The 17690-nt window shown below is 42.3% G+C and overlaps 1 protein-coding gene across 4 annotated transcripts in view; it reads right to left on the bottom strand.

The window, feature by feature from the left end:
- Window positions 1–17690, bottom strand: part of DMD (dystrophin) — a 2165569-nt gene that overhangs the window by 105108 nt on the left and 2042771 nt on the right. For all 4 annotated transcript variants that reach the window (XM_061137756.1, XM_061137757.1, XM_061137760.1 and 1 more), the window contains one exon: window positions 8924–8998. In XM_061137756.1, the coding sequence (XP_060993739.1) occupies window positions 8924–8998 (75 nt within the window). The remainder of the gene's footprint in view (window positions 1–8923; window positions 8999–17690) is intronic.

Genomic DNA, 17690 nt, shown 5'->3' with positions numbered 1-17690 from the left:
GACAGAGATAGGGCACTTGGAGCTCAGACTTGGCCTCTGCAGACCCCACCCTGTGGTTGTGATGCATGGCCCTCTTTTAATGTTGTTGGTACATGGCAGGCTTCTCCTTTATCCTGTAATGAACTGTAGATTTGTAAGGACTCTCATTTTGAGTCCTCATCAGCTCTTGAGCTTACCTGTCATGACCAGAGCAATTAGTGCAAGAACTGAGATGGTTTAGAAGGCTCCAACTCATTCTTAGCTGAAAATATGGGGAAGGCATTCTTTTCAAAGGAAAAGAAGATGATTCTGATAAAAGGGATGAAAATGAACCACTGACGCTGGTTGCCAAGCTACCCTGGGTCTGAAGTAGTACAGGCTTTGAAAATGGTTATCAATAATACAACTTTCTACTGGATTCTGGAAATGGTAGAACCTGAACTCCAGGAGTTAGAAGAATGGATTAGAAAGGGACAGCAAACTGATAGTTAGTCTGCTAGAAACTAACTTTCTTGGTTGGAGGAGCAAAAGCTTTAAAAGTTCAGAATCTCCTTCCATTGAGTTTCAACCTCTCTGGCCTGCAGGTGGAGTTCCAGCCAAAGGAACCCGAGAACTAGCATTTTTGATAAACGGGCTACATCTGTGAGAACAATTACAATTAGAAACATAATTCAAGTGGGGAACTTCTGGCTGTCCCCTAGTTTACCATAATTTTCTTTTTCAATGCAACACTAGTAGGCCCTGGACTGGGGCTACAATTGAGAGTCTTACAAGCTGGTAATATCCTGAAAGAAGAGACTATGACTGCTAGCTGGAAGGTAAGTGCAAGAGTTCCACAGGACTCATGGGCTGAATTACCCACTTCTCACACCTCACCTGACTAGGGCTGAACATAACACATGCTTTGTTGCCTACTGGATAGGACGGCCCCATTTTTTTCTGTTTGGAACCAGTGGGAGCCCTTATCAAAAAGTGGGAAAAGAAGGAGAAGGCAAAGTCCAGGCATGTCTCATTTTGCTATCACCTATATGTGGACGAGGACAGTGGCTGAGCCCAGGGGAATATACTCTCTGCTGGGAGGGGAGGACGGGAGTGGAGTGGTGGAGAGATTGGATTAAAATGCAACAATAAGGAAGAAAGGTAAGATTGTTGCTGAAGGGAAGAAAGTCACCACATGGGTGTGAAAAACTGAAAAGCTAACACAATGCTGGTGCCTAGAAAGAGGCTTAGAATAAGAGAATAATATGCTCCCTGGCTGGGAAAGACTGACGGCAGGAGAAGAAGGGGATGGCAGAGGATGAGATGGTTGGATGGCATCACCAACTCGATGGACATGAGTTTGAGCAAGTTCCAGGAGACGGTGAAGGACAGGGAAGCCTGGTGTGCTGCAGTCCACGCGGTCACAAAGAGTCGGACACGACTGAGCGACTGGTCATCAACAGTGCTCTCTTTGGCTATGACTCATGCCCCTTTAAAGAGCCAGGAAGTGAACAGTACCGCTGACTGATCTACTGAACACACTGGGTGAGGAGACAGGAGTTCTGACTGTGACCTGGACGGCATCATGTCTTTTGGAGTCTGTTTCACAGGATGTATCTGTCAGTAAGCACCTGTGTGGGAAAGCACCCTGTGGGAATATTCAACCAGTCATATCTGGAGAATACTGATGTTTCATAATCTGGATGAACACTGCATGGTCATTCATTGTGAAGATGAAGGATTATAAAAGGTACTGGGTAGAAAGGTATGTGATAGCAAGTTTAGATGGTATATACCCCATCTGTCGTAATATATATGGGTTTAAAAAAGCTATTGGCCTCATTAGTGTGTGAGGAGAGCTACAAATGAGTGAAGGGACAATTGAGATGCTTGGATCATTGAGGAAAATGAAGTTGAATTTGGTGGGCCTACTTCCCTGAGATTGAAAAGTCAAAAATTTGGCTGTTTTGTTGTTGTTGTTAATTAGACATTCAGATTTATCACTGATACATTTTCTTCATATCGAAGCTTCCACGTAAATGTCTAGATTACATGGATAATCTGGATGGAATATACATTCACTTTTGAGAGTTTTAAATTCCACTTTAAATAATCAAATAATCTGTAAATCATAGGTTAAACCTTTTAAGATGTTCTGAGTATAGAAGTTTGTTTGACACGGGTAGAATTCATGAGATGTGCTGGGGGAAAATGGAAAGGACCAGCATGTTTATGTTAAACACAGAAAGGGATAGAAAGGAACTGAAGGACGAAGAGACAAGACACCTAACAGTGCAGAGGTACCTTAGTACAAAGTGTTTATTGTATATGAAATATATAAGAGGCAGTAATTATACACACGGATACTTAATATTCATGAGAACTTCATTCAGGCAGCCATTAGTGAGAGCCATTCTGCCCCCATGTGTCTTCTGCTCAAGGAACACAAGCAAATCCCAGGACCACTGATCAGGTTCATTGTCACACCATAACTGTGGTCAGGTACACTTCTCTCTGTGTCTTTAATAGAGCAAGTTATATGTCACTGGCCTAAGATGAAAAGCTAGCAATTTGCTATGGATGGCTGTTGATATTTCTGTGGCATTTCAAAACCAAGGTCTGTTTAGGAATGACTACTATCCCTACGACATCTGCCTGGGAGACTCAACATTTTTTGCCTCTGAATTGTATTTCCTAGTTACAGTGAAGATGTTACCACATGGTGGCAACATATCTGGTGGACCAAGGAGCAGGGGGCCCTTAAAATAAAAGAACCCTAGGAGAATTAGGAGCTGGGAGAGGACTACCTGGCCAGGCAGAATTTTCTTTAAGTGAAAAAGGAGAAACTGATGGAAGAGATCTCCTAGTGCAAAAAGAACACATCAAGGGGCTCCAAATCCAGGAGGAAAGAGAAGGATGGAAACTAGAAATGGAAGTCACAATAACTGGAGAGTGGAACCTCCAAGGTTCTCCTTAACAGCATGAGTACCGTGGCTGAGAACTCACCCTTCTTTTCCTTAGTAACTCCTGGTGCTGGACACATTTCAAGCAGGACTACAGTGGGAGAGAACGTGTGTTAGTTGCTCAGTTGTGTCTGACTCTTTGTGAGCCCATGGAGTGACTGTAGTCCACCAGGCTCCTCTGTCCATGGGATTTCCCAGGCAAGAATACTGGAGTGTGTTGCCATGTCCTTCTCCAGGGGATCTTGCTGACGCAGGGATCAAACCTGCGTCTCCTGCATTGTAGGTGGATTCTTTACCATCTGATCTACCAGGGAAGCTCAAGAATCCTGGAATGGGTAGCCTATCCCTCCTCCAGGAGAACTTCCTGACCCAGGAATCAAATCGGGGTCTCCTGCATGGCAGGCGGATTCGTTACCAGCTGAACTACCTGGGAAGCCTCCAATATTGGGCTGGTCCAAAAAGTTCATTTGGGTTTCTCTGAACCATCTTCTGGGAAAACCCTAATGAACTTTTTGGTCAACTCAATAATACATGGTATGTGGGAACAGATTTTTTGCAGAAAAGGGACCAAATAATTACACTGGCCTCTCAGGTACTCAGGCTGTGAGGGAGCCGGTGGCCATGGAGGCATATCCTGACTGTCACTGTTGCCTGTATGTAACCTTGTTCTGCAGTAGAATATAGATTTGTAAGCCATGTTACATGGTGGGTCCTCTCAGTTTTTAGCAACCAAATCCTATCTGATGCCACCTTTCTGTACATTCACCAAAAGTGAGGTGCCTGGGTCCAGAAGGAGCGCCTTTTTAAGCTATCTTGTGGGAAGGATGAGTCTGGCAATTGTGCCTCTATGCAGACAATTCCAGGCAGTAGAAAATTTCCCCACTGTGTGATTTAGTTGCCGAACAGAAGCAAATTGTTCTCTATTTCTTGTTTGCAGAATATCTGTCACATTTATCCACTGCAGTATATTTAGCCCTATGGTTTGGGCTCTCTCCAACCCACCACACACTAATAAACTAAATACACGAGTTTTGTTAAGTGCCTTTTTTATCTCTGCTCTTAGAAGTTGGCTATATTTTTAATTTTAGAAGCCGCAAACCTATAGGATGCCATGAGAACCACAGTAGGAGAAAGAAAAAACTCAGATTATCTTCTTTGTAACTTTCAATGGGTTATCAGCCATAGGTCCGGCTTATAAATCCATCTTACCCAGATTTTCTCTTTGTCTCTGCTTTTCTGTCGAGTTTAATTTTCATTCACGATGCCTTGAAAGGCAGTACAGAGTCATGCAACATTAAACCGATTACAAACTGGGGACATTATAGACCAATGATGACGCTCTAGACTTAAACAGCAAACTCTCTACAGTGGATAACATTGCGGTATTCAGGTTTCTGCAGTATTGAAGCTTTGATAGCGCAGTGAAAAAATAATAAGACTAAGTGCTTAATGGCAGCAGCATGGCATATTTTCTAAGGCATCTGTAATTCAAACTCTTAACTGGCATCAGGAAATCATTGAGATAACATCATTAATTTTCATTAAAGTAAAAGTTGGTGGAAACGACCTTCGGTTGGGAAAGCTAGCCAGGACAAGTTTTATTTTCTGACCCCAGACAATAGCTCTTTATCATGACTTTACAGACATAGAAATGACGAAAAGGCCGGAAGGGAAACCAAAGCGTATCTAAAATTAAGGGGAAATTCTGAAATAATCTACTGAACAGTTAAGTAAGGCGATCATGCATGTTTTCAATAATAAAAGGATAGGTGAGCTCTTCATTCTGTATTCACACTCCACGTGGAACCCTTCTACCATTCCTGAGAATCCAGCACTTAATTTAGATAAATACACCCTCGTTTTGCCGTGCCTAAATCTTTTTCAAATATGAGAAAAGTAATGCTGAGAAAGGAAGTGCTAAGAGTTGCACAGTAGTTGAAAAGTGAAAATTTTACATTCCACATTCAGAGCTTAACTTTGTTATGAGGTCATAACCACTCGTGGCCAAAATGTTTTATAATATCAGATTCCCCCATTTTTCCCATGTTTATTGGAAATTTTAACATACAGTGAGATGACAGACAATGAGACACATTCGTGAATGGAAAGACTTTTTGACAGGAGAACTGAATAATGCCTAAATTTGCGAGGAATAGTATGGAAAGGGTGGTCCAATCTAGTCAGTTTGGGGGCTTTTTCATAGTATGACCTGGCACAACATATTATCTCTACTGAACTTTTAGGGTCTCACAGGACTGTACACCATAGCACTCTACAGTAGCCATTTCACAGTCGTCCCTTTCTCAGTGGGAGGCACTACCTCTGGGATGGGGCAGAGATGGAAGATGAAAAAGAGGCAGAAGACTTTCTCCATCCGGCCTCTGACTCCCCCACCCCAAATTACCTCTTTCCAGCTCTGGTACATTCAACAGGTCCCTACGGAAATCATAGGCCCAGAGAGTCCTCTAAAAACCACTTAAGCTTAGCAGCTATACAGTTGAAAAGTGACAGCTTCAGAGTCTAACCTATATAGAAATGGAAGCCCAAATCTCCTTTCATTCACACATCCATTCCGTGAAAACAGATTAAGCCCTTCTCTGTGCCAGGCTTCGTGCTGAGCACTGGAGAGACCAAGATAAAGAGGACAGGCCTATTCTCTCCTTCCGAACAATTTCCTTTCTAAGCCATGTCTTTACCACCATGTAGAAAATCACACACCAACAACACTCCTTGACCATCTTCCTGCTAGCTTCTGCAGACCCCCTGGTCAGATACCTTCATTCCTAAAGTTTTGGTTCCCAGGGTTCACAGCTCTCGGCCGTGAATTGGGTTCAATTCGGTCCAGTTGGGTCCAATTTGGGGTGATTTCAATATTGGCCGTCATGACTCGTGTGTCACTCTAGCCATTCAGTTCCTTAAGTTCCTATTTCAGCTGCAGGGAAATTGACATCTAGTCCACCTCTACCACCCATGCAAATGGTCATGTCCTAGAGCCAATCAGCTGACCCGTTCCACTTCCGAAAAACTGCTGAGCTTTGCTGCCATCTGACCACAACTTTTGGCCTTCCAGTCACTTCCACACAATCTCTTCCTCTACCTCCCTGAAGTGTTTGTTGGCCGCTTGACCACACTACCACCTAATTCCCAGCTTCCACCTGAATTCCCAGCTTCTCCTGCTCAATGTGGACTGGGCAGACAGCATTCCAACCACTTACCCCCTCTTTTGACCAGAGCCTCATTTCTCTTGCCCAGCTGGCCTCTGCCCACCTGGAGTAGAATCATCCAGCTCCTGGAGAAATCCCTCCAAGGATGGGTGCAGCCCTAAAACACTCAGCCGATACTGACCTCCAAGATGCTGCTTTCCAAAATAGCCTTCTCCCTGGCCACAGAGGTAAGGCCAACCTCGACTTTCTGCTGTTAACTGCAGCCCAGGAACTCTCCTCTACCTTCATGCCGAAAATGGAGCCCCGTCCACGGGCATCCCTTGCCTGCCTCCCCCAGGTCTTCTTAGTCACCTGGCCCTGCTCACATCCTCTCCTCACCCTACTCACTACCTTGGAAGACAGGCACACCCTTCCTTCTCAAGAGCTCTGGGTTATCTTCTCCCATCCTCCCAGGATTCACATGTTTTATTATCTCTTCAGTCAACAATGTTCATTTTGTCCTGTCTTCTAATACTTATTGAAATAGATTCAGGCTTCTCTCAGTCTAAATGTATGTACCCTCCATTAACTTCTCCGCCCCTTCCAGCTAACAACTGCCCCACTTCCCTTCACAACCTTTCTCCAAGAATTGTCTCAACCAACTTTCTCTACATCCCCACTTTTCACTGACTTCTAAGCCCACTTCACCACCTCCACCATGTCCCCTAAAATCTCACCCAAGTTCCTGAGGGCCTTCTTGTTGCTCAACCCAATGGACCCTTGGGCCCACTTCCTCCTGACCTTCCAGCAGCATCTGAGCCTGCTGATGGGCCCCTTCTTCCTGCCCACGTAATATGTGGTACTACACTCTGTGTGTTCCTTTGTAGTCCCCTCTGTACATGGGTCACTCTTGGTCTCAAATATTGTTTTCTTGTTACTTTCCCTCTCCCTAAGCATCTGCACACTCATCATCCCTCAATGTTGTGCATCTGTCTCTCCTGAGCACCACAGCTATGTGTCTATGGCCAACTGCCAGCAGGCCCACAGTTCATCTCAGCTGAGCACCTAAGTCTCTTCCTTGATCCATCCTCACCAGGCACGTCAAACTTGTCACTGAGGCCTATCAATTCCACCTTGTATTTCTCAAGTCCTCCCAGTTTTCTCCATTCCTACTCTGCCAATTCAGGCTACCAGATTGCTGGTTTAGAGGACCAAAATTGCTTGCCGAGTTTCCTCCCCTGCAGGGGTACACCCCCACACCTCCCTGCACCACCACCCCCATCCCCAGCACTGATGCAGGCTCTATTCCACAGCCAGAGTCATCTTTCTAAATGACCATCTCAACACGCCATCCCACTACATGGCTCCCCACTGATTTCCACATTCTTTAAGTTTTTTGTAATTGGAGGATAATTGCTTTACAATATTGTGCTGGTCTCTGCCATCCATCAACATGAATCAGTCATAGGTATACATATGGCCCTTACCTCTTGAACCTCCCTCCCACCTCCCACCCCAACCCACTCCTCTAGGATATCACAGAGCACTGGTCTGAGCTCCCTGTGTCACACAACAAATTCCCATTGGCCATTTCTCTTACATATGGTGATGTATATGTTTCAATGCTAGTCTCTCAATTCGTCCCACCCTCTCCTTCCCACCCTGTGTAACTTAAGTGTAAAAACCTTTCACAATCTGCCTGGCTCCAGCCGAATATTTCACCGCAGCCCCTCCCTGGAGCTCCTGTGTTTTATCATGCTGTGGCATTTTCAGTTTCTGAGTGCATCTCTGGACCCCATGCCTCAACACACACTCTGCCTTCTGATGAGAACGCTCCTCCCAGACAGAACTCTACTTACCTTTCTGGACTCACGTGGCTCTTCAAGCAAGTCTTCTCAGCACCTCACCCCCACAACTAGCTGTTCTCATGGTACCCCATCCACTGTCATGTAACTAAATATACAACATTCAAATTGTCCTTTCACTTTTTCTCAGGTGTCCATAAAGCCTTAATAGGGGCAATCTCATTGCTTTGAAAAAAATAAACAGATTGTAGAGGTTCTTGATGACCTTATATATGTTTACCTATGTCTGTAGACTTCTGGATACCCTGTGTGTCCCTTATTAGACTATAGGTTCCATCAGCATAAGGACTGTGCCTGTCTATTTTGTGCTCAGATCATCAGCATACACGGGCTCTCAATAACTTAGTAACAGTTACATAAACTTTCTAATGAACTGAGAGCGTTGTATGACACTCTGGGATTTTTTTCACACTGAGGCATGCTATTTAGCAAAAGCAGAAAAACAACCTTGTCATCATTCTTCTATGACAGCACTGATCTCAACATTAGCATTCAAGCTAAAAAACAATACACATCTCTGTGCTTTGGTTGGCTAAGGCAACTGAGTGCTAATACTTCAAACATTAAACACATTTTCTAACAAGAAACAAAGGTGGAATGGGGGAGATAATTCAAGTTTCATAAAGATAATTCTGGATGCCAGTGCCATACTTTAAAAAATAAAAATGATCAGTCTCATCAATTCAACATCAGTAGCTGAGGAATGGTGACAGGAATGATTCTCAACAATGTGACAGAGTATTCTAGATGCCCAGGTCTCCCACATTGCAGGTGGATTCTTTACCAGCTGAGCTACCAGGGAAGCCCTAGAATTGAGCAATCAGGGAAGCCCCAATCTAGATGTACACTAAGCCAAAGAGATTTGAAAAAAATGAATTATGTTACATCTGGACTTGAGAGAGCTATTTCTCCCCTCCTCAAGAGCAAATACCCCAGTCATTTTTTTCAAGCAAAGAGTAACTATCAAGTATTTCAAGCACTGGTTAATACTCACAGCAAAGGGCCTTCTGCAGTCTTCGGAGTTTCATGGCAGTCCTATATGCTGAGAACCTGACATTATTCAGGTCAGCTGAAGAAGAAAGGGGGAAAACAAAGATCATTTATTATTTCATCACATAACACAGATAAGCTCCCAATGATCTGCCAACAAAAGGCTAGGGGAAAAAATCTCTTGTATATGCCCCAGTTTTGGAAAGGTGAAATTCTGTCAATGTGGGGAAGGGAAAAAAAATGTCTTTTTGCTCTTTGACGATCAGGAAAGCTAAGTTCTTTGAGGGACGACAGTGGCATAACCTGCAGGGTGCTTATGTCATTCTTGTTCCCAAGAGAGAATAGAGGGACACGTATTTATTTTCTAGACTGTAATCTTGGTTCTGTTGTAGTGAATCTTTGCTATGCAAGATTTATATATTTTTTCCTGTTATTTTATTTTTTTATTGGAGTATAATTGCTTTACAATGTTATGTTAGTTTCTGCTGCACAACAAAGTGAACGAGGTATATCCCTGGTGGCTCTAATGGTAAAAAATCTGCCTGCAATGCAGGAGTCACGGGTTCCTAGGTCAAGAAGATCCCCTGGAGAAGGGCATGGCTATGCACTCCAGTATCTTTGCCTGGAGAATTCCATGGTCAGAGGAGCCTGGTGGGCTATGGTTCATAGGGTTGCAAAGAATCAGACACGACTGAAAGACTAAGCATGCACACATATACATATATCTCCTCCCTCTTGGACTTCCCTCCCTCTCCCCTGAACCCCACCCCTCTAGGTCATGAGCTACATAAGAGTTAAAAGAACAGGGAATACATCACTGGACTAGCTATGAGAATTTAGCAAACAATCAAGTGGCATATAACATTTTTTCTAATTATCAAAGTTATACATGCTAACTGTGGAAAACAAAGAAATTAAAGGAAAACATGGAATCAAGTAAATAAATCATCCATAATCTCACTACACAAAGATGTGCACTGTTAACATTTGGAACATTTCTTATTCAACATGTGTATGTGTCTGTGTGTGAGATGTATTTTAAAATATAATTGGCAGAGTTAACTCTCATCCAGGTTTAGGTCTGCCTGATTCCACAGATTCCTTCTATTTAACTCTTCTGCATTTATTTAAGAAGTACATAAGTTGGCAAAGACAGGATAAAAAAGAGTTGGTTTAAAAAGAAGTTCACAAATTTGTATGTGTGTGCACATAAATTTACTAATCAGAAATGTGTGCTGATCAAAAATTTGGATGCATATTAAATATACAAAAATGATATCAGATGTCAATAAGAAAAGTTACAAATCCATATCAGGATGGATATTTGTTTATGCCCATATTCTGTACTAATAAAAGACACTGCTATATTTTTTAAAAAATCAAGTGAAAAATACTGGGATTACATTTAGCTTTACATAATAAGGTACAATCATTCTATTATTCTGCACGGATTAACAACTCTACAATTTCTGCTACAGTGGTTTCTACTGTCACTTGTCTATTAAGCCTCAACTCATCTCACCTAGCAGAAATCTCTATTTACAGTATGCCCTTACTGAATTTTGCATAAGTCTTGATATACACCAAGCTATATTTCTTTTCTTGCATTTCTGTGCATTTATGTTTCACAAACCTAGCTCCAAAAAGCTCCTTGAAGACCAGTACCCTGTCCCCAACTTCTGTTGTCTTTCCCGGTGACTTAACATACAACTGTTCTCTGAGAAAGCAGGTCTAATACAGCTCAGGGACTTTGGCAAACTGAATGAATAAAAGAATGGGAAAAAAATACTGGTAAACATGACTAATAACCATAAACAAATGGCACCCACAGAACCAATTCTAACTGGAGATTAGGAAAGGGAAATAATTTAATCTATATCCAAGTTGATGGGTCAACATTATTAGATTGATAGCCTTTGAAGAGATCAAATATAACAAGCTAAAATGAAATTAGGGGAAAGAAAAACAAGGTCTGCAATTTACTTTAAAATATCCAACATAAATGCCATAAAAACAGACAATACTAAATGGTGGCAAGGATGTGGAGCAACTGGAACTCTCATACATTGTTGGTGCGAATATAAAACAGTATGACTACTTTGGAAAATCAGGTTAACAATTTCTCATGAAATTAAACAAACATCTATCTTATTACCCAAAAATCTACTCCTAGTCACCTCAAAGAAATAAAGACATGTCACAAAAAGATGTCTATGTGAATGCCCAGAGTAGCCTTCATCCATAAGAGCCAAAAACTGGAAAGAAAACTATAGTAGAATGAATGAACAAATTGTGGTACAGTCACACAATGGGAATTTTACTCTGTAATAAAAATGAACTAACTACTGACAATGCAACAATGTGAACTGGTTTGAAAAATGCTACCCTGGGTAACAACACAAAGATTAAAAAAATAGTTTGATTTCATTTATATGAAACCCTAGAACAGGTTAATCTCACCTATATTGACAGAAAGCAGGTAGATGGTAGCCAGGAGTGGGGAGGGGAAGGGCAACTAACTGAAAAGAACACAAGGCTATTTTTTACGTGATTAAAATGATATTTATCTTGATTGTTATGAAGGTCCCTTGAGAGCATATACATTTTATTGTATTTATGTATGCCTTGTATGGATATGAGAGGTGGACCATAAAGAAGGCTGAGCACCAAAGAATTGATGCTTTCAAACTGTGGTGCTGGTGAAGACTCTTGAGAGTCCCCTGGACTGCAAGGAGATCAAACCAGTCAATCCTAAAGGAAATCAATCCTGAATATTCACTGGAAGGACTGATACTGAAGGTCCAATACTTTGGCTACCTGATGTGAAGAGCCAACTCACTGTAAAAGACCCTGATGCTGGGAAAGACTGAGGGCAGGAGGAGAAGAGGGTGACAGAGGATGAGATAGCTGGATGGCATCACCAACTCAACAGACATGAGTTTAAGCAAGCTCTGGGAGATAGCAAAAGACAGGGAAGCCTGTTGTGCTACAGTCCATGGGGTTACAAAGAGTCTGACACAACTTAGTGAACAAACAACAACAAATGCCTTAATAAAGTAGATTTTAAGAGTTAAAAAGAAATCCTCCTCTGGACAGTGTAGAATGATGTATGTGTGTGTTAGCTTAGCTATGCTGCAGAGGCGGTCAGTTGTCTTAATCAGGAAAGCACACTCCAGGGGTGGCTGGCCAGCAATTAATCAAAAACCCTCACTCCAGAGGCCGCCACTGTAAAAGCCTCAGTTATATTTAGCTCGTGTTACACCTAAAATCCTATTAATACATCTAGGATCCTAATTAATGTGAGAGGGGCTTGTGTTAGTGATATTTGTAGTTTACAAAATACAAGGACTGCTGCAAAGGGTTTAGAAACATGGCCTGCCCTTACGTTAATGGGGTGTGAGAAGAATCTAGCAGGCCCTCTACCTTTCAAAGTGGTGCGGTAGGCTGGATTCCAAGAGCTCCAGCTGTAGTTCTGGGACTCTTGGTTGCCTGAACTCAATTAGACGGTTGACAAAATCCTGCTGTTGTAGCAGTGGTCCGCCAACTTGAGTGTACATCAGATCCACCTGGAGGGCTGGTTAAAAACCCGGATTCCCAGGCCCCATGTGCAGATTTTCTGATTCTGCATCTCTAACATGTTTCTGGTTGTTGCTGATGCTGCTGGCCCAGGGTCCACACTTTGAGAACCACCGTGTTAACGACCATGGCAGATGTGGATTGTGAGACTCTCGTGCCAAGCTCTCAAAAGGCAGAGTTGGGACTTCACGGAGCCTTAGGCATGGGCTTTAAAACTGTCTTCTGCTCTATGACTAGTAAGTGTTCATAGGTGACAAATCTTGTTCTAAGAACTGCTTTGGTTAGAAACTGGTAGCCAAGATGTGGCTAAGAAGGCAGCCCACACCTCTGTATAACCACAGTGGCTCCCAACACCTATTGACCTAAGAGAACCTGGGCAGATCCTTTTTACCCTAATTATGATTTGAGGACCAAAGGCATCAGCATCTCTTCTGACCTTGTTAGAAATACATAACCCCAGGCCCCACCCAGCTCTATGAACTAGAATCAACATTTTAACCAGATCCCCAGGTGATTCATCTATACCTTCAGGTATAATTGAGTCTTTGTTGTTGTTTAGTCGCTAGCTTGTGTCTGACTCTGCAATCTCATAGACTGTAGCCTGCCAGGCTTCTCTGTCCATAGACTTCTCCAGGCAAGAATACTGCAGTGGGTTGCCATTTCCTCCTGCAGGGGTCTTCCCCACCCAGGGATTGAACCCCAGTCTCTTGCATTGCAGGCAGATTTACCACTAAGCCACCAGGGAAGCCCTCAAATGAGTCTTTAATTATACATTTTAATACAGCTTCTTGTTTCACGTTAAAAGTTCAAGCATAAACTCTGTATAGAGACCTGTGTTGTCTTTTGTTTTTTTATCTTTCTACATTCCATTATGTGGGCTTGTGGATTATTTAATGACTAATATAGTCAATTAGACCAAAACCTCATCTCTAGATTATGTTTGTGGGTCTCTTGTTTATGATGAACACTAATAAAATAAATTAAAGGTGTCCTACCCTCTTTCCAATTTTCCAAGGTGTATTCAGAATTCAGAACAAGTGGTCTAAACAAGGTCAGAAGCTCCATCCAACCCTCAAGAATTGGCAAATTCCAGGAGCTAGAGATCCAAGTGGGAGAGGCAAGGATGATGTGATTCTTTCAGGGTGTGGCTCATGGTAGAATATTATCAGAGACAAGCATCTGGAACATTCTTGCTCCAGCAGCACTCTCAGCTTCCCTAAAGCAGTTCAAACATTCTTCCCTTTCAAATCCTTCTAAATATGGCACATTCTGCCTGGAGTTGATCCACTGTGACACTCTTTCAAGCATACCCTCCAACACAATGCAGAGAACAAGCCTTCTGCCACCAGTTTTCCATGTAGCATGGTCCAACCAATGAGCACACAGTGATTCAGGAATACCACAAGACGGGAACAGGGAAAACATCTAGTTTTCATCATACTGTGACAGAAGCCATGCAGATTTATAGATTTACATCCAGTAACCATCAGTGAATTGCAACGGAGTTCTGGTTTCCTTAAAAAGTCCTACTCCAGAGAGATAACCATCTGTGTTGTCTGAATCCGCATGTGTTGCTAGAAACTGGCAGCACCATTCCCTCTGGCTTACAGCTGGTCGCCACCACCTTGCGAAAATGTGGAGGACACACACTGAAACCTCCAGATGCAGTCCAGCTGCGGACTCTGTGACAGGGTCCCGAGCTGAGGCTGGGGCTGATCACACAGCTGAAGTATGCATATGAAATATAGCTTCACGTCCCGGTGCCCAGCCCCCATGGGAGGCCAGCCTCCACTTTCCCTGGGAGCTGGCTTTCCGGGACTCTGGCCCAAGCTGTGAGGAGCTCACTAGCTCTCACAACCGAAACTCGAGAAGCAGAGAAGCGTGAGACTACCCAAGAAATGAGTTACACCATGTTTGCATGGCAGTTGGTAGGAAGCGCACTTCAGGACACTCAACATGCTGAACCATACATTCCTCTTCTTCGTGACTTATTTTAGCCAGGGCTGGTTCTGGTCTAAAAATGGAGAAAGCTAGAAACTTAGGGGAACGATTACATCATCTGCCCTCTCAAGTTGGATCACCAGCTACTGAAGTGATGGTCCATTTGGCTTTTACTGTGAGGCACAGAACAGACAACAAACAGGTTTTGTTGCACCTTTTTTTAAGCCCGTGAATTTCCGTTGACGTTGCTAAGTGTTTCTGTTATATGACTTTCACTTTCATTCTGTGGAGGGTAGTGGCAGAAGGTGTCAAATTCACCAGAAAAGAGGAATGACCGATCAAGTCTGAGCCATAAGTTTATACATTCTTGGACATGCCCTTGCCAAAAGACTGAAAAACACCTCAGCATTTTAAAGTCACGGGAGAATTTGGAAAATATTGTAGAAATAAAACATTAAGCCCCCTCACTTTAATTTTACAGCTGGTTTCTACCTTTTATCATACTTCAAAAACCTGCTACCAAGGAATGAACTGAGGTCTAGAATTTAAAACAAGGAATATTTTGGCCCAACTTTCCAGTAGCTTGTGGGCACTTTTTAGAAAGGTCCAAAGTTTTAGTATGTTTACCTATTAGATAGAAAGAATGACAATGATCCCCATAAACATAATGAGTGGAAAGAGCTGGATGGCTCAAGATTATTCCAACAGATAAATGAGTGGTGTGGTCTTTGTTTCCTACCAACTCTATTTGCCAAATCACTCAGGTGATCATGAGTGAAAAATAAAGTTTAGAGGAATTATAATGTTTTTTCGTATAGTTCCAACTTCAGTGGTCTGCATACAATGTGAATTAAACTACTACTGCCTATCTGTTTTAATCAATTTCCAAATTTTCTAAAGATGCCAAAACAAGGTAGTCTCCTCTCACACCCCTTCTAATATAGAAAGGTGAGTGATTTGGGGAATTCCCTGGTGGTCCAGTGGTTATGATTGTCTGCTCACTGCCAAGGGCCAGGGTTCAATTCCTGGTTAGGGAACTAAGATCACACAAGCTGAGTGGTATGGCCAAAAAAAAATTTTAAAGATTTTTAAATATAATAATATATCTCCAATCCCCCAGCCTCACTACTCCTATAGATGAATGGACTCTCCACACAATAAATGTTATTCTTGCCAGCTCAAAGTCACTAGGACAGACAAGAACCATAGATAAGTCTTTATAAGGCTTGAGACTAATGGAGTAATTTCAACAAAGTCTGGCTTGAAAGCAAATTGAATCAAAATGTCTAGGCTTTAGAAGTTTTAGAGTACAATACAGAATTATGGGGAAGTCTTCAAAAACTCTTCAACAACACGGGGGATTTCTGCAACATATCTTGAAAGAATTAGCTGAGAGAGAAGAGGTACATTAACACATGATGGTCCATAATTTTTTAGATATATTAGAGGGCTTTTAAAATCTTAACTCCTTTAAACCCCATCCTCAACACTGAGCTTTACTTAAATGGGGGAAAAATAAACCTACAGAGAGATAAACAGGAATGACGCATTCATACTTGCATGACTCGCAGAAAGTAGTCTCTGAATTTATAATTCCTATCAAGTTATGTTTCCAGATGAGAAACAGTATTACTTTATTTGCTACCAGTTACTCTCTAGAATTCTTTTACTCTGAAAAATGAAGAGAAGCGATAAAGGACCCAGGGTCACACAAATGTTAGAAGGCTTAGAATTCTGAAGGAGAGAAACAAACCAAACCAAATAAAAAATAAGGAAGTTCAACTGTGAAATAAAAGATAGCATGAAATCCTGACTGTGGGTGTTCAAGGCCTTTCTGGCTCCTGTGTCTCGCTTGGCTTTCCTCAGCACTCTCTTACTACTTCTTAGCAACACTGTGCTCCTGGAAGAGCAGAAATTAAAATGAGCTTTGCTTCTTGTTTGCTGCTCTGGTAAAAGGTTTGTTGAGAAAGCAGTTTCTTTAACAAATGGCCAATGTAAAGTTCTTGGGGGAGGGAGCGGGGGGGGAAACTGTGTATATTAAATACCATTTCTGGGCCCGAATTCTCCCCACCCCCCCCAATAATGGAGAAGTGACTCATGTGGACACTGCTGTGCCATATTCCTTTTACTTAAGTTTCAGATCAGAAAGGGTCTGGCCTCCAACTCTCAAACCCTGCCCACCAGAAAATGTATAAAAAATAATATTGATTCAAAAAGACTGTTTAGGCTAAACCGGTTTACAGCTTTTTAAAAAACATCCACCAAATAAAAACAAATGTACAGGTATAGAGAACAGAGTAGTGGTTAGTAGAAGGCAAAGGGGGGACAGGGCAAAATGAGTTAAGAAGATCAACTAGTACGGTGGCAGACAGAAACTAAATTTTGGGGGGTGAGTACATAGGGTAGGGTATACAGAAGTAGAAATACAATGCTATACACTTGAAACTCATAATGTTCTACACCAATGTTACTCAAGGTAAAAAATAAAGACATCCATCTATTCATCATCCTTTCACCTATCTTTTCTTTTTTTTTTTTCTTTTTTTTAATTTTTTTTTTTTATTAGTTGGAGGCCAATCACTTCACAACATTTCAGTGGGTTTTGTCATACATTGACATGAATCAGCCATGGATTTACACATATTCCCATCCCGATCCCCGCTCCCACCTCCCTCTCCACCCGATTCCCCCGGGTCCTCCCAGTGCACCAGGCTGGAGCACTTGTCTCATGCATCCCACCTGGGCTGGTGATCTGTTTCACCATAGATAGTATACATGCTGTTCCTTTGAAATATCCCACCCTCACCTTCTCCCACAGAGTTCAAAAGTCTGTTCTGTACTTCTGTGTCTCTTTTTCTGTTTTGCATATAGGGTTATCGTTACCATCTTTCTAAATTCCATATATATGTGTTAGTATGCTGTAATGTTCTTTGTCTTTCTGGCTTACTTCACTCTGTATAATGGGCTCCAGCTTCATCCATCTCATTAGGACTGGTTCAAATGAATTCTTTTTAATGGCTGAGTAACATTCCATGGTGTATATGTACCACAGCTTCCTTATCCATTCATCTGCTGATGGGCATCTAGGTTGCTTCCATGTCCTGGCTATTATAAACAGTGCTGCGATGAACATTGGGGTGCACGTGTCTCTTTCAGATCTGGTTTCCTCAGTGTGTATGCCCAGGAGTGGGATTGCTGGGTCATATGGCAGTTCTATTTCCAGTTTTTGAAGGAATCTCCACACTGTTCTCCAT

Source organism: Dama dama, chromosome X, assembly GCF_033118175.1.
Source record: "Dama dama isolate Ldn47 chromosome X, ASM3311817v1, whole genome shotgun sequence".
NCBI lineage: Eukaryota > Metazoa > Chordata > Mammalia > Artiodactyla > Cervidae > Dama > Dama dama.
This window is presented reverse-complemented; position numbering and strand designations above follow the sequence as displayed.